At 43.6% G+C, this 21889-nt stretch overlaps 2 protein-coding genes and 2 long non-coding RNA genes across 5 annotated transcripts in view; 2 read left to right on the top strand and 2 right to left on the bottom strand.

The window, feature by feature from the left end:
- The first annotated feature begins 722 nt into the window (after positions 1–722).
- PSMC2 (proteasome 26S subunit, ATPase 2) lies at positions 723–9555 on the top strand. Its single transcript, XM_081211758.1, has 12 exons — positions 723–889; positions 2152–2189; positions 2769–2850; positions 3403–3502; positions 4044–4175; positions 5451–5523; positions 5673–5768; positions 6509–6673; positions 7126–7213; positions 7769–7971; positions 9081–9177; positions 9271–9555. The coding sequence occupies exons 1-12, from the start codon at positions 820–822 to the stop codon at positions 9426–9428; spliced, it is 1302 nt and encodes a 433-aa protein (XP_081067884.1). The 5' UTR covers positions 723–819; the 3' UTR covers positions 9429–9555.
- LOC308596699 lies at positions 7967–9074 on the bottom strand. The gene is made up of 2 exons (XR_014012666.1): positions 8843–9074; positions 7967–8758 (listed from the first exon to the last, which is right to left on the bottom strand). It is a non-coding gene; the product is annotated as an uncharacterized lncRNA (long non-coding RNA).
- A 563-nt stretch (positions 9556–10118) lies between the features above and the next one.
- Positions 10119–21889, bottom strand: part of SLC26A5 (solute carrier family 26 member 5) — a 34929-nt gene continuing 23158 nt past the window's right edge. For both annotated transcript variants that reach the window (XM_081211587.1, XM_081211586.1), the window contains exons 13-19: positions 21278–21384; positions 19965–20034; positions 18250–18342; positions 17227–17337; positions 12728–12931; positions 12113–12167; positions 10119–10840 (exon numbers count right to left, since the gene is read on the bottom strand). In XM_081211587.1, coding sequence (XP_081067713.1) covers positions 10692–10840; positions 12113–12167; positions 12728–12931; positions 17227–17337; positions 18250–18342; positions 19965–20034; positions 21278–21384 — 789 coding nt within the window. In that variant the 3' untranslated portion in view covers positions 10119–10691. The remainder of the gene's footprint in view (positions 10841–12112; positions 12168–12727; positions 12932–17226; positions 17338–18249; positions 18343–19964; positions 20035–21277; positions 21385–21889) is intronic.
- Positions 12950–17214, top strand: LOC308596675. Its single transcript, XR_014012641.1, has 3 exons — positions 12950–13382; positions 15489–16119; positions 16959–17214. It is a non-coding gene; the product is annotated as an uncharacterized lncRNA (long non-coding RNA).

Below are 21889 nucleotides of genomic sequence, written 5' to 3'. Positions count from 1 at the left end.
CTCTCTCCCCCGCCCTCCTTTTTAAACGAAAGGAAGGGGCGGTTGGGAAGGTCGCGTCGCCCCTTTTAATGAACGTCCCTGCCATCTTACATGTTGTGGAGAATTAAAGTTTTGTGGTTTTTTAAACTGCGCACAGGGACTTTCCCGCTTGAAGGACTGAGGGCCGCAGATACAGACGCAAATAAACATTTTCAGAGGTGCTTCTCTCTACAAGCGACAAAAAGGCCACAACAAGAAGTGGTTTATTCCTGGGAACAGCAAAGAAAACAAAGCCCCAAGCAGTCGTGAATGTCAGAAGTGGGGTTTTTTTTGGGGGGGGAGGGGATATTTCTGCAGAGATTTAGCCCAGTCAGTAGAAAAAAACACGATGCTCTTCATCTCAGGGTCGTGGGTTCAAACCCCTCGTTGGGCAAAAGAGTCCTTCATTGCAGGGGGCTGGACTAGATGCCTCTCGGGGTCCCTTCCAACTCCACAGGTCTCTGCTTCTATGCATTCAGACTCCAGCGAGGCGGGTGGGCGCGCGCTGTGTCTCGGGGAGGGTAAGATTTGTGGAAACGCATTAAATTTTCCCCGCGGCCCAGTGGCGGCTGCCCATTCGAGAAGGAAGATCCGGCTGTGCGCAGCTTTAAACTTCCCCCGCATCTCTATGGACCTATTCCTTCACTCCGTCTTTTCCGGCGGCAGCAGGAAATGCTCATGACGTATTTCCTGTTCAGTCCCGGAAGGAAGAAGCTCGGAGATGCTGCGTAACGCGCATGCGCAGTAGCAGCCGCCGGTAGAAGGAGTCTCCGCCGTCGGAAGCTCTGAGGGGGAGACACGATGCCGGATTACCTGGGAACCGACCAGCGCAAAACCAAAGAGGAGGAGAAGGAGGACAAACCCATCCGCGGTGAGCCGGGGGCTGCTGCCGAAAAGAAAAGCCCCCTGACGCCCATTCCTTGGTCGCCCGTTGGGGTTCCAGTGCGCATGCGTGCCTCTCGGATGCCCCTCTGCTCATTTGCGCCCCCCCCGCCGGGTCCGCTGTTGCGCCCGGATAACGCGCAGCCCAGCCGTCGTGTGTGGACTTTCCCTAACACCGCGCCACGACTTGCTCTGCCCATTGGGCAGCTTCACAAACCACCCTTCCCCCCCAAAAAAAACCCTGGTACCCTACAGATGTTTTTGATCTTTAGATGAAGGGCGGTGTACGAATTCAATTTAATTTAAAATCCTGCCCCACCCTACGTTAAACGTAGAATTATAGAATCTTGGAGTTGGAAGGGAACCTGGGGGTCATCCAATCCAACCCCCTGCAATGCAGAAATTTCAGCTAAAGCATCCAGGACAGATGGCCATCCACCGTCTGCTTAAATACCCCCAGTGGAGGAAAGTTCACAACCTCCCGAGGGAGGTCCACTGTCAAGCAGCTCTTACTGTCAGAAAGTTCTTCCTAATGTTGAGTCTGAATCTCCTTTCTTGTAACTTGAATAAATAGGTTTGGGTCCTCTGGAGCAGGAGAAAACAAGCTTGCCCCATCTTCTAACCCTGTAGGTTCTGTTGCTCTTGTTAGCCCCATATTGTGGCTAAATTGTGACACTGGCTGCTGTTATGCTGCCCAACCAAATTTAAGGTCTTGCTATTGACATATGAAGCCCTGAACAACTTGGGACCAGGTTATCTTTGGGAAAGCTATACATTATACACCCTTCCCAGTCACGTCAGTCCTTGGGAGAGGCACACTATGGGGCCATTTGGTCCCAAAGTTGGTTATGTTCACTAAGATCAGAGCCTTTAGTGTGACAACGCCCTCCCTTTGACATGTGCTTCTGCTGGACATCAGGTAGATGTCTACATGGCATTGGCATTTAGGCACCTGCTTAACATTCACCTGTTCACTCAGGCTTTGCCTGATGTGATGCAACTGTGTTGATGTATTAATTTGATCTACCGGTTTGTGATGTGTTTATTTTATGGGTAGAATTGTATTTTTGTATTTTTACTTATCTGCTGCTTACGACCATATATAGTTTAATGTTGGCAGTACATACATTTTTGCAAATAATAAAACAGAAAACTTATGTCCAGATTCTGTGTCTTCAGACTGTTGGTGGGAAGTAGTACAAAATGCAGTTGTTTCAGTTTTTAATATGATCTGTGTTATGTGTCTTTCAGCTTTGGATGAAGGTGACATTGCTTTGTTGAAAACCTATGTAAGTATTTGTTGCAGTTACAGCTTCAAAATTAAAAAAACTAGTAATATTGGAATGTTTGGGAAACATCCACATTAACCAACTGGGAGGAATAAACAGTCCTAAAAGACATACTTTGAGAGTTAGCCTCGCTGAAAATAGCAGGGTTTAGTTCTAAGTAAATATGCATAAATTTGTGAGTTTTGCCGCTTCAGCTGGAAGATTTCACTTTCATCTAAAGTAACAGCACCTCAAAACAAAATCCAATTTGGAATAAGCAAACCAAAAGCCTAAATATTATAGTTTCATGTGTGGTTTGGTGAAAAGATGAAAATTGCAGATTGCTGAGCTAATTGGACTTAAGTAAATATGTGTCTTATTTGCAAAGAGCTGTGTAAGGGTTCATATCTCACGATTAACAAGATCTGACAAAATTCAACATCTGCTTGAAACTTTGCAGAACTGCAGTGCCTACTACCAAGCTAGATTAACCAGTGGCCTGATTAATAAGGTTTATCTGTTCATAGGTCTGCATTTGGGAAGTATCTGTTCAAGTCCCATTCATATATCCACCAGTCTGCCTTAATTTTTCTAATCTAGGGCCAGAGTACATACTCGAGGCAGATCAAGCAAGTCGAAGATGACATTCAGCAGCTGCTTAAGAAAATCAATGAGCTCACGGGTATGTATTTTTAGGGTTCATTGAAAGCATATATCTTTTTCATTTTAGTCTTGCCCTTTCAGTTATGGAGCATATGGGCCTGTTGTTCACTACTGCTCACTCCCACAAAAAACTCCAAATAGGAAGGGTTGTTGAACAAAACAAAGGAACTGAAAACAAAGAAACCTTCATGGGCAGAGAGAAAGGGGAAATATGAAAGAGGAGATGCTGTCAGATACAGAGAGCGGCTTAATTTTGACAGTTGGGATTTTGAAGCTGACATGGAAAAGGATAACCAATGTACAATTGAATATCTAGTGTGGTGTAATTGTTAAGACTGGGAGCTAAAAGCCCCCAGTTTAAATCTCCTGAAACGCTCCCCCAGGAAGGTTTGCAAACCTGTTGAGTATTACATAGCATTGATGCAAGTGGCAGAGTGGTTTTTCCTTTTTATCATGTTTATGTTGCATTTGCTGCTGGAACTAATTGAAGCAAACTAGTGCTTGAAGCAAGCTATAGCACAGCATTGACCTGAGTGGCAAAGCAAGTGGTTTTTCTGCTTTTGTTTTTTAGGTATTAAGGAATCAGACACTGGCTTGGCTCCCCCTGCTCTCTGGGATCTCGCTGCAGATAAGCAAACTCTTCAGAGTGAGCAGCCACTGCAAGTGGCAAGGTATGCAGATACTTTATCTGGTCAGCCATAGGAGCAAATAGTTATAAAAATGCATAGCGATATAGCCGTTGCTTCTATCCTCCACATGTAATGTGCAATCCCTGTTGCAAACAAGTAACATAGGGTCCTTTCCAGTGTAACATATGGAGTTATGCTACAACATAAATATTAAAACTTTGCTATTTGCATCTATCTGTTTCCTAGGAACTTTAATTTAATGTTTCATTCTGACATTATATCTTAAGGCCCGGGTGTTTGAAATCCCTGGGGGTGGGGTAGGTTACACTGAAAGCAGTCTTTAGTTGGATATTTAAAGTGCCACTTCTCAAGCTGTTCATGATTATTTAAGTTTTAGGGAGAAAAAAAATATGGTAGAAGGAAGAGTTTTTAGTTATGGTTACCTAGGCAAGGGCAGCAGAAATTTAGCCTCCCTGTAAGTTCTTCAAGAAACCTGGACTTCGAATGACACTTAGCTGTCAGGCACATTAAACCCTCATTTTCTCACAGATTGCTTGTTTAATTACTTTTCTCTTCTGATTAGATGCACCAAGATAATCAATGCAGATTCTGAGGATCCTAAGTACATTATCAATGTGAAGCAGTTTGCCAAATTTGTGGTTGATCTTAGTGATCAGGTGGCACCAACCGACATTGAAGAAGGGATGAGAGTTGGGTGAGTTGATACCAATATTTTTACTGTTCTTAGTCTGAGTTACTTGACTAGTCAACGAGTCTAGAATGTTGAATGCACGTTTATATTTATAGGAACAAGCCATGGTAGAACAAGTGAAATAGTTTTCAAGCGGTATAAACATCTTTGATTGCTTGCCTAAAATACATGCAAGGGGCCAGTCTAACATCCAGTGAGCCAGCACATTGAATTTGGGACTGGAAACTGAAATAATATTTTCTTATATTGCTGCATAACAAAGTTCCTTGAGAGGTTTATAATAGAAAAAAAATGTAGAGTAAAATACAACAAGCTCGTAAAATGGAACACAAAACAATATCAACATCATACGTAAGGATTTTAACAATTCCCAGATGAAAACGAGAGTACAAGTCAACAAACATTTTCTGAAAGAAAAATAATCTTTGCCTGCCTTCTAAAAGAGAACAAGAATGGAGAACATGGGGAGTGCCTTATCCCTAAGCAGGAAATTTCACAACTGGGATACTACCGTGGAGAAGGCTCTGGATCCCGCCTTCAGACACTGGGGCTTCTTGAAAGAACGTCTCATCAGAAGCTCTTACTGCATGGGATAGAGCAGGCATCAGATAAACAGGGTCATGTAATGTGTTAAATGTCAAAATGCCAGTTAGGGACCAACTGATAATAGCAGATTCTTTTCAAGGGCCTGGACTAAATGGCACTTGAGGCTTAATCCAGCTAAAAGTGGACAAGTTTTAATTTTCAGACCATCTGCAGAGTGTGATCACTTGATACAAGGCACCAGACAAGGTCAGCATTGAACCCAGCAACCACTGGGAAAACTTGATTATAAGCCGAACATGATACGAAAGTGGAGTTTGGTCTTGTTTTCTTCTAGAGTACTATTTGGTTGTAAAATGCTTGCCTGCAGAATGTAAATAAAACACTCACATCTGAGCTGTGATAAAATACGAGGCACAGAGTTCCCTGGAGAGAGGGTGGGAGAGTGACAAGGATTGAACAAGTTGTCCCTCCACCTGGATTCCTTCAATATGTTGCTGTGGTGCCACATGGCATACGTGTCTGTCCAAATGTGTCCCTTGGTTTTCCAAGCTACCCATTCCGACCCCTCACCCTCACTATGTAACCAGCCTCACCAATATCAAATGGAGAAAAGCTTTACATCTCTGTGGTTGCAGTCTATTCACTCTGCCGTGGTTGAAGGATGCCAGACCCCCTATGAAGAGAGAGTTTGCCCCTGTGGAGCTAATGTGCATTTGTATTCTATTTATTCAGTGTTGACAGAAACAAGTATCAGATTCATATCCCTCTGCCTCCAAAGATTGATCCAACTGTTACTATGATGCAGGTAAGAACTCTTATTGCTATTGGCCTTTGATTGTTTACCTTTGTAATCTGACTTCATTGTAACCTGCTCTTCTTATTTCATAAGATCTGTTTAAAAAAACACGTTATTGCAAATAACAAAGATGTATGCGCATCTGTTTTGTTACAAAGGTAGAGGAAAAGCCTGATGTCACCTACAGTGATGTTGGAGGTTGTAAAGAACAGATTGAGAAGCTAAGAGAGGTGGTGGAAACACCCTTGCTTCATGTAAGTATTGTAATAGAAAGTGTGTGTGATCTGCTGATTTTATTCCTCTTACAGCTTTCAAGGGCTAATTGCATATACCGCAAGAACCTAAATTATTCAGTAGTCAAAAGGCTTTTCAATCGATTTACGTTTCAGTTGTCAAGATTTAATATGTTCCTTTTGTTCACCTTTCGAGGAAAGTATGAATTGCTTCGTTAGATCTGACAAAACTTCATCTAGTCCACTGTTTTGGAAATTCCTCTTCTAGGCTGCCACAAGTGGGGCACAAAAACAATGCCCTTTTGTCGTCTGTCACAATAGTATTAGGGATTCAGAGAGATGCTACCCTGTTAGTATTCTCCTGTGATTAAGCTGACTGCTTGAATAGGGCAGTGCTGTCTTTGTGAAATTGCAGGGAACATGTACCATTGGAGGCTTGAAGAAAGGGAATGGCAAAGGGAAATGTCTTTATCTGCTTGCATTATTGAAGCTTCAGTGCCTTCCTATTGGCTTTGCACCGACTCTCTTGTTACACTGCGCTGCACAGCTTTCTTGCCACTCGGTCCCTTCTTGACTTGTGCACTACTTTTAAAATGGAAGATTTCTTGACAGTTCATTGATAGTACTGAAATTGTACTGCTGTGGCAAACTTGGGCTCCTCCAGGGCTTTGGCTGCCACTGGGTCCAGTCTAGGACCCAAAGATACTGCGTTTCATCCTGTCTGTGCAACTTTAAAACTTACTGTCTCCCAACCACTACAGCCAGAACGATTTGTCAATCTGGGGATCGAGCCCCCTAAAGGAGTGCTTCTCTTTGGCCCGCCGGGGACAGGAAAAACTCTCTGTGCTCGTGCTGTTGCTAATAGGACCGATGCCTGCTTCATCCGAGTGATTGGATCTGAGCTGGTGCAGAAATACGTAGGAGAGGTAAGGAAAAGAGGGAACATGTCTGTGCATCTGTACGAGGGGAGGTCAAGTTTCCAAAAAGCCTGCTCAAACTATACTTAATCTAAGTTTTCCTGCAGAGGAGGGTGAAAGTCTCTGCCTTAATATTATACAGTATGATTAAAAACCTGGACCTCTTTATATATTTGTTCACTCCTCTGGCAGTTTGGGTCATATAGAATCTGAAGCCTGTCTTTTTATGTAGGGTATGTGAGATACTGTATGATGTACAGTAGGCTATTCACATGAGTTGGGACAGGCAGGCACCAGTTATATCCTGGAAGGAACTGCAACTAAAATGATGTCCCGTAATGAGCACAGTTTTACCTCTTGGTTCTGTAGATTCATTTGGAAGTTTTAATATTTACTTTAAATACTCTTAACTCAAGTGACAGTTGGCTTTATATGAAAGTAAACCGTCTGTCTTTTTATAGGGTGCTCGAATGGTTCGAGAACTCTTTGAAATGGCCAGAACAAAAAAAGCTTGCCTTATCTTCTTTGATGAAATTGATGCTATTGGAGGTTGGTATCACCTTACATCAGTGCCCTTCTGAAACTGGACTACAACTCTTTATTCTTTATTCTTGGCTTAGCGTTTGGAGAGAAACAAACCACTAGCTCGAGTTTTTACATAACAACAAGCCACACCCTGGCTTGTTTTTCTATCTGGTGCAGCAACAGCAGGAACAGGGAAGCTAGTAAGTGTGGCCTAGCACACTGCTCACATTAAAGCATAGGTGAATTTATCGCTCAAACCAGGTCCCCTTTCTCTATGTCAGGTTAGTCTGTTTGGAAGACGATTAGGTAATAGAATGGCAGAAGCAACTTGATATTTGGCCTCTGTGCTGTGCTACTTCATGCTGGTCTCTGTAGCACCAGCAAAGGACAAGGAAAAGTATTTCACAAAAGTATATCCTGCTAGTAATATCCTTTTTTTAAAAAAAGAATGTGATATTTTGATTTACTTTAATAGTCACAGATAACATGGTAAGGGAGTACACATGAATTGCATTTTCTTGTTTTGGGGGTACAGTTAACAAGGGTGCCTTATGTGTTTCTGCTGCTGTCTCTTTCTAGGTGCTCGCTTTGATGATGGGGCTGGAGGGGACAATGAAGTCCAGCGCACTATGCTAGAATTGATAAACCAGCTTGATGGCTTTGATCCAAGAGGCAACATTAAAGTACTGATGGCAACCAACAGACCTGATACTTTGGATCCAGCACTGATGAGGCCTGGAAGACTGGATAGAAAAATAGAATTTAGCCTGCCAGATCTGGAGGTTAGACTAATTTTATTTTGATACTAAGCGAAGTCAATAAGAACACATTTATTAGAACTTGAAGGACTGGAGGTGAGAATTTTTTCTACTACTTCTCAGAAAATGGATTTGATCAAATAGTCATTTTGCACCATACCTGATTCTCTCTTGTCAAAAGGATTCTGGTGGGCAATTTTAGACCTTTCCTGTCTGTCTTGGTTCTTGCCTGATTCTATTTCAAATTATGTATTTGACCTGGTGCTTCTGTCTAGTGACAAATTCTAAAAGAGTAACACTGTGTTGTAGCAGTTAACAAAAAGGAAAATAATATTGTAGTCCAGCCCACAAAAGGTTGTACTGTGCTGTGCTTGTCTTGAAGATGCCACAGGATTCTGTCTGCGCTTCCTGTTGTTTTGAGGGGGTGACATGGACTACAGCATAGGCAATAGGAAAGTATGGCGCCTTAAGGGAAGGTGCAGGTTTTTATTTCATAGAATTGTAGAGTTTGAAAGGTCCACAAAGATCATGTAGTCCAATTTCCTGCATTGCAGAAATCTTTCACCCAACATTTGGCTTTGGGGCTTGAATCCATGATCTGTTGAGCAGCTGCTGCCTTCTGCTCACTCACCTGCCCTCTTCCTCTGGAGAAGGGGCAGATAAGCGATTAGTGGAGGCTGGTGGGCAAGGAGGTGGTTGCAGAACAGCAGCTCTGGACCTTTGTAAAGTGCTGGAGCCTCAACAGTTGCCCAAGGATGCATTCCCCCATTGTTGTCCCTTCAAAGGACAAACCATATTGGCTGAACAACTGCTTTACTCCCAGGTGCCTCACTAGACATCAGTGATGGGGAGTGTCAAGCAGCTTTTTGGCCCTCTCATGTTTTCCCCAGGCCACTGGTCCTGCTCTGTACCCTCAAGTGCTTTTTGCTTGACTGGAATGTGTTTCTGAACTGGGACAACGTCCCTTGCTTGAATGGGTGGAGGGTGGTGTGGCTTGAATGTAACATCTACCAAATTACGAGTCACTCTGTTGCCCTGCTGACTCTTTGTCTTTGGCCTTCCCAACACTGATGTGTAGATGGCAACAAGGGGATGAAGCCCTTATGCTTAGTCTGGCTGTGGTTGTTTTTTAGGGACGAACTCACATCTTCAAGATTCACGCCCGCTCAATGAGTGTTGAAAGAGACATAAGATTTGAGTTGCTAGCTCGACTGTGCCCTAACAGCACTGGTAAGTCAAACATCATAGTTCTTGTTCTCTCTCTCTGTTTGGTGGTGATAGTTGTTTCAGATTGTTTTTACATCCACTGTTCTTCCTTGCAAGGTGCTGAAATTCGAAGTGTGTGTACAGAGGCAGGTATGTTCGCCATCAGAGCAAGGAGAAAGATTGCCACTGAAAAGGACTTCTTGGAAGCTGTGAACAAAGTAATCAAGTCATATGCCAAATTCAGTGCTACACCTCGTTATATGACTTACAACTGATTCTAGATACCACTGAGAGATCTCCTTCATATGGCTAATACTACGCAGAGTAATATCAAAAGTTCTAGTTTGTGTGTGTGGTGTAACATAGTTGGACTAGTAGAAATAAATGGAATATTCCAAGTTACATGGCGTAGTTCCTTATGATATTCAGTAAAAATGTTTAACTGCATATTACCCTTCCTAGATCTAATGAACTCTGTTTGGGAGCACCTCTTCCTTTCTGCAAGCTTTTGAGTGGGACATACCATGTACAGCACTGTGAAATCAGTAACTACCTCATTGAAAGTGGAGTACATGTTACCTTCATTAATAACAAACCCCAACATTTGAGATTCCAAAACTTTGGCACCAGTTTCAAGGGAGTCATTTTGCAGTGAAACCCCCGTTTTTTACAGTGCCCCACAGTGCCTTTTTGTATCAGATTTTGGTGTCATTTAGGAGGAAATCTGTAAAAAGGTTTTTCATTATACACTTGAATTACCATAACAATATGCTTAATCAGACTAGATCACTGGCCCCCCTTTTTAAAAAAGAATAATTGCCATTAATGTCTATTACTGTCTCAGGTCACAAAACCTTTAACCTAATAGATAGGCACCATCAAAGTGTCACATAGGTGCATATCTATCTTGACTACCATAACATCTAAAAATAAGCAGAAGGGAAATGGAAGAACTTAGCAAAAGCTGCAAAAAATGGCTTTTATGGGATTTTAAAAATTGACTACATAAAATGTAGTTTTGAAAGCCAGTGCTGAACACTTCAAAGATATCGTACAGTGCAATTCTTCAGTAGATGGTACAAGAATACATTTTACAACAATGCCTCCACAATAAAGCGTCAAAGGAAAGTAGCAAGCAGTCCATGTCTCCCAGGCTTGCTGCATCATCTGTACTCTTTTCAGTAATCCACAGTGCTAAAAATATCCATGTAGTGCAATATCTCATCTGCTGGCACATTTCTGAACAACAACAAAAAAGAAACTCCCAAATCTTTTAGGATGCTTTCAGGAAAATACACGAGTCTTCTTTTTTTTATACAAACCGGTTCAGGCTATACCTGACTTCAATATTTGAAAGTATTAAGGCTTCAAATTCTTCAGAGAGCATCCTGGCAGAAAACAAGGCGGCCCTACTACTGTGTCACATACCCGTAAGACTGGCTAATCTTAGGCGCTGTATAATCTGTGCAAATTAAGTATTAAAGAGAAGCCCTTGGAATTTAATCAGTGCACCACCATACAATCTATGATGCAGGAGTTCACACCACAAGATCTGCAGGAGTCTGCGAGGCTGAGAGGCCTTTCAGTTGGCTGAAGAGGACAGCATCATGGGTACTGGGAAACAGCAAGTCTCTGCGAGCAGCTTTGTCAAAGAAATGTAGTCTAGCAAGGTTCTCCACAACCGATCCTAGGTAGAAAAGAAAAAGCTTTAAAGGGGTGTGGGTGTAAAATTGTACAGCCTCTATTTCATTCCTGTGATCTGACTACACAGCTTACCTATGCAAAACCACACACACCTGCCCATGTAGCTGGAGGAGGAACAATGCATACAATGGGTGGTGTGTGCTTGGTTCTGGGTGCAATATAGGAGCTATGGCTGTATTTATATACTCCCAGTATGAGGGGGAAACTGAGCGGCATTCAGCTAACTAGTTTCATCAACACAAGGATGTCCACTGGCACAATGGAACTTCACACCCTCCCATTATCTGCTCTGGAGGCGTGGGGGAACCCCAAGAACATTTTATGGGGCTCATGGTGGGAGTAAGTGTCAAAATCTGCTCTGGTGCTCATGCAAGTCTCCAGAGTCAATTTTAAGGGAGCAGAAATAGGGAGGAGGCAAGAGAGGAAGAGGAAGCTTTGCTCCATGCCCTGAAGTCAGTGGCTTCATAGGTGTTGCAGCATTGGATGTGGCCCCAAATATTGTGATATTTTAAGACACCATTTCGAACTCCCATGGCTGTGAAGAGGTGTTTGTGTGTCCGTTCAAGCACCCTTGAGAGTCTGCAGCAAAACAAATGTGTGCAAAATGCCTGAACTTATTTTGAATACTGAATTTGAGCACTCTCACAGAAAAGTTAAAGTAGTAGTCCAACATGCATACAAATTGGATGCAGCATCACCCATAGTGCACCTTTGAGCACACTAGAGGGCACTGCCGAGTTTAAAAAGCAGCTGGATAAAAGTGGATCAAAAGTCACAGGGCTCCATATGGCCTCCAGGCTGTTCTTTTAACAGCAGCTAGTGTGTTAACAAACCAACTAACAAGATCCTCTCCTCTTTCTTCAAAAATGCCAACAGTTACACAGGCAAAGGTAAGGACCAAGAATCTCATTCCTTGGGTTTATCTTCAACAGTTGTAGGTTGCTGGGATTTACATTAGCACTTTCTCCTGTTCTTTAGCTGAATTTGCTGGTGTTACAGTCACTTCATCTGCACTTCAGGCAGAAAGGAGAGACAGGCATAGCTTGTATGGGGTTGATCAGGAAGCCACACATCACTAACACAGCATGTTTTTAGCATCTTTGCTATGTACAATCAGGCAGTAGACCAATATTTGCCTCAGGCCTTAGCTGCTGCCAGTTAGATTAGATGATGCAAGGCTAGATATGGGGGTGGGGGAGAGGAGTCAAAAGTGACCACAGCAAGTCCATGATTTCCAACTGTCAAACAGGCTTACCATTGCAGCCACTGATATACACTGAAACTCCTATTTCTTCATACTCTTTTATGATCTACAACAGTGCAGAAATTAATTTGCAGTTAATATATTTGTATTTTAAAAGTCATCGTCATAACATATACATGCCCTTTTAAAATTGAGCAGTTATTCTAAAAATGCCAATTGGGAGGCAAGGAGTACAGTGCTTAGAAGTGCAATCCTTTGCATGCCTATGCTGAAGTTAAGTCTTTTCAAGTTGAATGGGACTTACTCTCAGGTTAAGTGTCTATAGAATTGCAGCCTAAATAGCTAGGGAGCCTGTGGCCCCCCAGATTTTGCTGGACTGCGACTCCCATCATATTTGATTACTGGCTGACCAGTGACACTTGGAAGGCCACAAATCCTCCCACCCTGTTTTGAGGCCTAAGACAGTAGGAAGCTCTTCTGGGCAAGCCTCTTTGAAATGGACGTGAGCTGTGCACAGTCTTGTGCAAGAGAACTTCCCTTGGCCTCACTCCCTTTACTTGGTATATGGATGCATGAAACTTTGATGTGTGCCTTAAAGCAGCGAAAAGTATTCTGGTAGCAAGGTATTAAGTGTAGGATATGGCAATGAGATAAGATGCTACATACTGAATTTAGGGCTTTGACTCCAACTGAATCCACGAAGTTCACAGGTGAACAATCCAAAATGATTGTGTGAATGTTGGTCACTGGCTCCATAAAGCGCTCAAGCTCATCGGGAGAGGAGTCCTGCATAGTTGCAGAGAACTTTCCGTTGAGCGGCAGTTCGTCATTCATTACTTCATGTTTCACACTGTTCTCTGTGTAGTTTGTCTTTCACAAAAAATAAATAAATACCAGACTTAAGTATAGGTTTTTGCTTCTTTCAGACTCCTACAATCAGCACAGGATGTCATATTAACTCTGCATAAATAATAATAATAATAATAATAATAATAATAATAATAATAATAATAATAACTGTCCCACATGCACGCTTGTTCTCTGTGTAAATGAATGTAAAGTGTTGACTATGTAAATATTTATCTAGAGAGCTCTCATTGTTTACATACAAATTAGGAAATATCAAAGGACCAAGTATCAGCGTTACTATATAAGGACACATGTTGTAATGGAAAAGTTGGTTCCACAAGTGTTTCTTTTCACTTTTTTCTCCTGCCAGCAAATGGTTACAGAATGGCAGCCTCTGGTTGGCTGTGGTTCCAGGAGGGAGAGTTTAAAAGGAGAGGCTTTGGAAGGAGATAGGGTCAGTGTGGTTAAGTGGGTGGTTGAGTTGAGGTGGTTGAGGAGGGAGGTTGGAGAGGTTGGGAGTTAGGTAGGGAGATAGGATAGGAGTCAGGTTGAAATACAGAGAGTGTTGAGGAGGGAGAGTTGGTTCTGGAGAAAACATCCATTCCGAGTCTACAGTGAAGGACTGAGTGTAGTGTCCTGCAGGAGTAAAAGGACCAAATTTTGCTGGGAGACTGAGGGTGAGACAGGAGAAGTAGGAGCTGAAAAAGATTAAGTCTACTTAGGTCTCAAGCGAGTCTGGAGGGGAGAGACTCTTCTGAGGAAAGAAGAGACTTCCAAAACCCAGTGAAGGAAGGGGTGTGTGGTGAGCCCTTAAGACTATTACTGAAAGTACCTCAGGAGCTGGAGTTTTTAAAGGGGTGGGTAACTGAAGGAAAGTACTGCCTTGGAAAGGAACCAAACTATAAAGCTGAAACCTCTGAAAACGACTTGAAGTGAACTAGCATATTATCATTGAAGTAAAGTTTCTCCACTTGTATTATACTACCTGGTTTTAAAAATAAACCTTTATTGTTTATTTAAAGAACACCCGCTTGAGACTCCAACTTATTGGTTATCACCCTCACAAAGATCCCCCACAGGATACTCTGGGATAGTTAGGTTTTGTTTTTAAGCCTTCAGGTGAAAGGTTGTTCAGTGAGGTGGGGGCAATATATTTAAGTGAGAGCGGGCACATCGGCGTGAGCGGTAACTGAGGAGCCAAGCTTGCTGCATGTCTATGCAGAAGTCCTATTTACAAGGCTTACTCCCAAGTACATGACTATAGGACTGCAGCCAACTCAACTTCTTTTGTTGCCTTTTGGGGGCTAATTCCCTGATAAGTTTGATGTGAAAGATCAAAAGCAGGGCCTACCAATAGCTAGACCAGTGTTTCCCAACCTTTTTTGGGCAAAGGCACACTTGTTTGATGAAAAAAATCTCGAGGCACACCACCATTACAGCCCCATGACGTCAGCGCGCAGCGTCACGCCGGGAGGGACGCACGAAAGTGTAAGTTTCAATTTTTCCCCCTCCCTCTTGCCGGGGAACCTCCAAGCTTTGGGGGTGGGGGGGGGAGGAGGCAGCAAAGCGAGGCAGGAAGGAGAGCGCGGCTTGGCTGGGTGAGCTTTGGCAGGGGCAGGGAATGAGAGCCGCGAGGCGGGCGCTGCGGACGGAGGCGCTGCCCGCCGAGCTCGCAGGCAGCCAGGCAGGCAGACGGCGAGAGCCCCGCGCTGGGCGGCCTTTCCTCGCCGCCGCCGCCCCGCCTCTCGCCGCCTGACTCGCCCGCCTCCCTCCAGGCAACATCTCGCGGCACACCAGGCAACATCTCGCGGCACACTAGTGTGCCGCGGAACAGTGGTTGGGAAACACTGAGCTAGAGTGAAACACTGCCCTAGGGAGTCTTCCTAATTCTACTAGCTGCTGCCTCCACTGGAGGACAAAGCTGTGTGTGCTGCTTCCTCGATCAGCCTGTTTCCTTCAGGTGTGGAGTCCCATTGCTAGTGTTGAAATAAATTCTACTTCATCCCTGTCAAGTCAGCTTCTGCGTGTGGAATCGGGGTGGGTGGAGAGGCTCTGGTCCTTTCTCTCAAGCATATGTGTTGAAAAGAATCACCCCCTTGATATGCACAAAATCCTGTGAAAGGGCCCACTGTGTAAAAAAAATAATCTAGTTACTTCAGCCTGAAACACACTAGAAACTAAGTGCAATGTTGGGATATGAAAACCAGAGGTCTTACACGGACAGGAACACCATCTCTCAGGGGCCAATCCCTTTTGGGGGCCCCCAATATTTGGGGGGCATGTACAAAAGGGGACAGAGGAGGCCAAGTGTGACATGGCTTCAGTGGCCAACTCCTCCTCCTCCTGCCATGGAGGAGAAGGAGCAGGGAAGAAGCTCCCAGCTGGTCGTGGCGGCAGGAGGAGGCGCCACAGCCATTGAAGTCGCAGTGCTGCCATGTTCGGCTCCAGCCCTGCCGCCTCCCGGTGCCCTATCATCGCATACAACACAACATGGCCCTGTCCCTCAGAAGCTGGTACCTCTGCTCATGGCAGGGTGAGTTTTACAGGATCATGAGGTCTCTTTTCCCTTCAAAAACAGGTGTGTGAATCTGCCCTTAGGACATCCTCATTCTTAAACAAGTCTGAATCTAAAACATAATTCTCCGGTCAGTCTTTGTTTTTGGATGCCTCTCTGGAACAGTAAAAGCTTCTTTTGTGAGATCAGCGGGAGGAAACAATGATGGCTACTCTCTCTCTTGATGCAGCAGTTTCATTCTGCACCACAAGGGGGAAGTGTGCTCAGGCGACAAAAGCAACAGCTAGTTTTGATCCACATCTTGTTCCCTATTCATATCACATGTCACCAGCACTCTCCCCAAATCCCAATTTAACAGGAATTCTATTAAGGCAAACTGCTGCTCACATTCTGTATGTCTAATGGACTTGAAACAGACCCATTCGATTCCTGAGTATTCCCTCCCTCCCTCTCTCTCCCTCATAAAGGAAATGCAAAATTGTCAATCAAATGGTCTCAGCTGCACTAAACACACACCTTTATGTTCCTATAGCACTGACACCCTTGTAAAAACCATGCATAGTACTGGACAAGGGTAGCCAACTATCAAAACATAGCCTATGCATAGCTCAAAAATAGCACCAGCCTCAAGAACATGATACTCCTTCATCTGACCCTTCTCTTAATCAGTGGGAAGGAAGGAAATTCATTTACCGTATTTTTCGCTCTATAACACGCACCTGACCATAACACGCACATCATTTTTAGAGGAGGAAAACAAGGGAAAAACATTCTGAATGAAACAGTGGATGTATCATTTTTGTGCTTCATGCTGTGGCCACAGACATGTGATCTGATGGTGAATTTGGGCTGACCCAATGCAAAGATCCTGAGGATCCATGTGGATCCATGCTTTATAACCATGTTTTTGCACCATTGCAGCCCCAGGCAACAGTGGGTGCGTGATTTTTTTTTGGGGGGGGGGCAGGCTGTAGCCATGGACATGCTATGTGTAACCACATTTTAAATGGGGAGGGAAGGAAAAACACAGAAGGGACAAGGAGCACGAGAGGGGTGTGCAGAGAAGCAGCTGGCTAAGAATATATAATGGGAGGGAGGAAAGGAAGGCAAAAGTCCCCCCCCCCACACCTACCCAAGCTAGCCAGCTCTCTCTCTCTCTCTCTCTCTCCCACCTGCATGTTTTCTGGCTGGAGCACGGAGAGGAATTAGAAGGAAGGACGCTCCGCTTTCCCCTCTTCTTGCCTGGAGGGGAGGGGCTTTCCCTGCTCTTTGTGCCGTTTGAGCAAACACAGCAACGAAACAGAGGAGGGTGGGCAGTAAGACCCTGAGGCAGAATGCAGGAAAGCAGCCGCTTCCTCTTTTCAGGTTTCCCTTCTCCTAGACGCGCAATTTGATTTTTGCCTGATTTTTGCCCCTCCACTCCGGACTGTCGGCTTCAGGGACCACACATTCACTCAATAACACGCACAGACATTTCCCCTTCCTTTTTAGGAGAAAAAAATCTGCGTGTTATAGACAGAAAAATACGGTAAGTAAAACGCCAACATTGATCTCAACCTTGGTTAATGCTAACCAGGTTTCTGTCCAAACCATTATTTTAGATCCGGGCAAACTGGAGACCCAACTAACATTAGGCAAAGACAGCAGACATTTCAGTTAGCTGCTGGAGGGGGAAATTAATGCTTTGCAAGAAGAGAAAGTTGGAGGAGGGAGAATGCATTCCCAAGGCTGGTTCTCAATTTATTAAATCACTGCTAAGGAGGAGCCAGAGCCTGTGCCAGGAAACACTTGCAAGGCTTACCACTTTCAGGACTGCTGTTTTCTTTTGTTCATGAAGGTGCTTCAGTTCCTTTCTGTGCCTTTTCTGGGCTTTCTTCCTTGCTGCCAAGACTGCACAGGGATCAACACCAGTCTATAGCAGAAACAAGGCAAAAAACCCCCCAGAGAAGATTCATCTTTGTAAAGTGGTAACCTAGCCATGGGCTTCTGCCATAACAACATTACCAGGACTCTTTGTTTGCCTTTTAAAAGGTCACCTTTCAGCAGCTATTAAAGAAGTAAAATTAATTCACCTGCCAAATTGGAGAATTTACACTGGAAAGTCTCTTTTGAATGGAACTGCTGATGAGGACAGAGAAAAGGGGGGGGGGCTAGGAATACTAGAAAACAGAGCTTTTATTTGGTTTTAACAAGCACCACCTATTACAGTAACATTCCTGGAGCTTCCAATATCGCTACCCCACCTGATCTGGGGTGTAAGAGAAGAGATACACCAGTATATCAACATATAGGACCTCTATGTTTAATACCAGTAACATGCAAGGTAACCTTTAAGTGTGTCAGATGAGATTCTGTGTATGTGTGGGGTAAGAATCAAAACAAGACACAAATTCATGCTTGAGAATGGAGCTATGTTCAAATGCTTCAAGAACTAATCCAACTATTCTTAGCTCAGGGTGGCTGAGACAGAAGGCTTTTCTAACACACCCAGATGTGACATGGGTGGCTTAGAGATGAAACACCTCATCAGAAAACTCACATAACTCTGTTGCTGGGTTGTACCTTCTCAGACTACAGGTGAAAAACCAGAATGGTTGAACAGAATTAGTGTTCCCATGTCTAAGAAACAAACACCACCCTGCCTGTACAAAGCTAGCATATTGAGAAGAACATTGGTCTAGAATCCAAGTGTTGTCTGTACATAGATTTATTTTTCCTTTTTAGACAGGGGAGTAGTCAAATATGTAAATCCCTGCAGTGTGAAATGGCAGTGTTTAGCATTTTTCAATAGGACAGAGAGTAGAAATGAATTGCTGTTCCTCACCTTTTTCTTCAGTGCATTGATATATAAATCACTATTAGCAAAATAGAGCGATGCATTTGCCTGGAATATTTTGATTCCAGGGCATTCTTTCACCTAAGAAAAGAAGAGATTCTTTTAATAAAGAAAGCATGTCTTCCTCAACTTGTTTATATAGCAATATAAAATATAGAGTCATTAGAGGTTAAGTACACATTGTCCATCATGCCGGAACATGCTGCCCAGGGGTCATATGGTACACATGGGAGTAGGGGGAGGTGGGAAAGCACAAGATTAAACTCAAAGGAGATTTTTGTGGTGATCTATCCCACCCCACTAACACATTTTGTTCCTCTGGCTCCCTATTTCCTTGCTTCCTGCAAAGAGGATCCATCAGTCTACATGTTGCCTCAATGAGCCATTTCAAACCCTTCTTTCTGGCACCCCAAGCACATCACATCATCAAACTACCATTTTGGAATAAGTGACCTACTTGACAGGAATTGGCCTTGGAATCTCACCTGGGACAGTACCTGTCCCAATGAAGGAGGGCAGCCTTAAAGATTCCTTTAGTAGTGCCTTTGGGTAGACTTATACGTGAATTTGTGAGGCAGCAGGAGCTGCCATGGAGGGACTATATCACTTCAGCCTCATACGGGAAGATGTCAGTCTAAACACTCACTCACATCTATTAAGAGCACAAAAATCTTACGATATCTGAAAGAAGAAACTGATTGAAATACCTCACCTCTGCTCTGACCTTGACTTCCAAGACTGTTGCTATCTGTCGTTGAATTTGGACTGGGTCTCACAAGCTAGGATGTGCCAGAACTAGACTAAACCACTCCAAACTGCAGGTAGAATATTCCAAGTTTTGAAAGCTCCCCCATGTAAAAATAACAACAACCTCCTAACAATTAAAAACTAATGCTTCAGAAAGAAATGCTCTAGCCCAGCTGCCTTTCTGCTGTGTCAGTAGAATGCTGGAGAGCATTCAAAAATCTGTTTTCTCACTGACCTACAGTCTGAAGTGATGCAGTTGTAAGAAAAATAAGAGTCCTGCCAGACCAAACCAAAATCCCGTTTTCCCAGTGGCCAAAACTAGATGCCTATGGGAAGGAAGACTTGAAGCAGGGCCCGAATGCAGCAGGGATTCCTCAAACTGTACTTCCCAGCAGCTGACATTCAAGGGAATAGTGCCTCTGACAGTGGAGGAAGAACACAGCCTTATCCTCCATGAATTTTTCTAAGCCACTATTAAAGCCATTCAAATTGCTAGTCCTTCCTAACACCTCCGGATTCAGTCTCCTGTTTCTGCTACATGGGTGGAACAGGCCTGAAGCTTGCTAGAAATCAGAGCAGGGGAGCTGGCTGAGATCTTAAGTCAAGCGGGGGTGGGGAGTCTGGTAAGATTCCCCACCAACAGACAGGCATGACTACTGAACACACGCACTGCATTCCCGTGTCATCTCTGAACATGCCTCATGGCTCTGGTTATTTCTCCCTCCAGAAATGTCCCAGCTGCTAGTTCCCAAAGAACCATTTGGCATTCCTGCTCTCATCTCCGCATGTGGTGGGCTTGCACTGGGAGGAATGGAGCTTAATGTTCAGTATGGGGTCCTACGGGATTCAGATTCAACTCCCAACCAAGGCTTTGTTACTGCTCCCCTCCATCTTAAATCAAAGAGAGCACTTTCCTTCCTTCTTAAGGGGTATAAAGAGATTTAGCACCCTCTTACCTCTTCATACTCTTCTACATCACAGTAAATGTCTGTACCGGGAATCTGGCCGAGGATTCTGTATTGTGGACTATAGAGAAAGAATCTCTGTATTAAGAGGCTATAAAAGCAATCTCTGTTAGAGGCTCCCACTAATGTCTTTACCTCTTTGGTAAAGTCCTGGTGCCCATTATCCAGAAACAGTGAGTGGAAAACTATTTTGAGGTTTCTTGTTTTACAGTCAAGCAGTATATTAAATATTATGAAATAAAATTGAAGAGGGGTGTGAAGGGAGAACGACACTTCGACTTCAGCACATTTTGGACCCTATTTCAACATGCATGGAATCATAGAGACACTTCCTACACTTCAAACCTGCTTTCTGTTTGAGGATCAGATTTGGGAAATTACGTCAGTTGCAAATAAGGTCTGCTTAGACAGTTTTGCTGCCTCCCCACCCCTTCCGTAGATCCTGAATATTGTTATACAATGTATTGCTTGTAGTTTCTTGGGTGTGACTCACTAAAGAGAAGTTGCAACTTGCCATTTATTGGCTGCTTGAGCTGTAAATGCTCTCCTCCTTTTTAGGACTTAAGATCAGATCTGAAGTCAAAAGTAACCCAACAGGTTTCTTCTGACGCAGTGCCTTGATCAAAGGCCAGAACAGAGAGGCATCAGCAGAAATTCCAGTTCTTGAGGCATAAAACGGGTTGAAAACTGAGTGCCGGGCCTGTGCTTTTTAAAGCAATCTAGAGAAATTTGATAGAACAGATGATGCCGATGCCAAGTTACCTTTAGCAGCATAGGAAACTGCAACATACTGAGTAAGACAATTGGTCCATCTAGCTCACGACTGACTACATTGATGGGCAGCGGCTCTCCAGGGTTTTAGACTAGGGACATTCCCAACTCTATCTAAGACCTTCTGCATGCAAAGTAGATGTCCTACCACTGAGCTATGGCTCTTCACTACTTTTATTTAGTTTAGGTTTTACAATACTATTTTAGATTCAGATGCCGTTTATACTACTGCGCAAATGTTTGCTTTTCCAAGGAACTCTTCCCGGAGATATTCTTCCAGCTGCACTGGGAGGGATTGATTGGGTTGGAAGAGGTGCAAGGAGGTCTCTTAAACTGCCGGCAAGCAGAATGGTACCAAAATGATTCCCTAATCAACCATTTTGATGAATGACGTCACCTTCCATTGTAGGGAGGACGAGCTAGCTCAGCACACTACACTGTGTTGGTTGAGCATGGAGAAGGAGATTGTCCCTCTTTACTCCCACCACTAATAGCTTCGATTTGAGAGAATAAATGTTTAATGTGAGCCTCACCTTTGTGTTCTGTACACGATGGTAATCATTGCAAAAGTTATAGAAGTGAGCAAGCCGTAGTCGAGCCCCAGAAAAACTGAGGACAGAAATGCTACAATCCAGATAGCCTAAACAAACAAACAAACAAACAAACAAACAAACAAACAAACAAACAAACAAACAAACAAACACCTAATTAGTAATGGTTTCTACTTTCCAGCAGGTTCAAATAAAAGCCTGTTGAGTCAATTACAAACACTCAAGACCACTTTCAAGAAAAGGCTAACCATGTTTCACACTCACATTTTACTTGCGGGCGGGAATGGGGTGGGGAGAGGAAATTGTGGGAAGGAAACAGGTCTGAACTGTTTCTAGTACACTCAAAACTAGTGATAGGCCTAATATAGTAAGGCAAACCAAGTGCACACATTAACATGGATTTTAAAAAAATGTGTGGGTAAATTTTGAAGCCTCATTGATGAAATGGATTGCACACCCTATTTGTTCTTATAAAATAAGCAGGTGGTGTACTGAGAAAAATCTTTAATTCCCAGAAAAGGATTTCCCTACTTATATAAATATCGTGAAATAAAAGTGGTTATCTACACACACGCACACACAGAGAGAGAGAGA

Source organism: Podarcis bocagei (genome assembly GCF_964188305.1).
Source record: "Podarcis bocagei genome assembly, chromosome: 10".
Lineage (NCBI taxonomy): Eukaryota > Metazoa > Chordata > Lepidosauria > Squamata > Lacertidae > Podarcis > Podarcis bocagei.
The sequence above is the reverse complement of the archived record's forward strand: the minus strand, read 5'-3'. Positions and strand labels throughout refer to the sequence as shown.

Coding starts and splice junctions, on each gene's coding strand:
- PSMC2 (XM_081211758.1), top strand. CDS start 820: ATGCCGGATTACCTGGGAACCGACCAGCGCAAAACCAAAGAGGAGGAG. Junction 4,176..5,450: donor GAAGAAGGGATGAGAGTTGG/GTGAGTTGATAC, acceptor CTATTTATTCAG/TGTTGACAGAAACAAGTATC. Junction 6,674..7,125: donor TGCAGAAATACGTAGGAGAG/GTAAGGAAAAGA, acceptor GTCTTTTTATAG/GGTGCTCGAATGGTTCGAGA.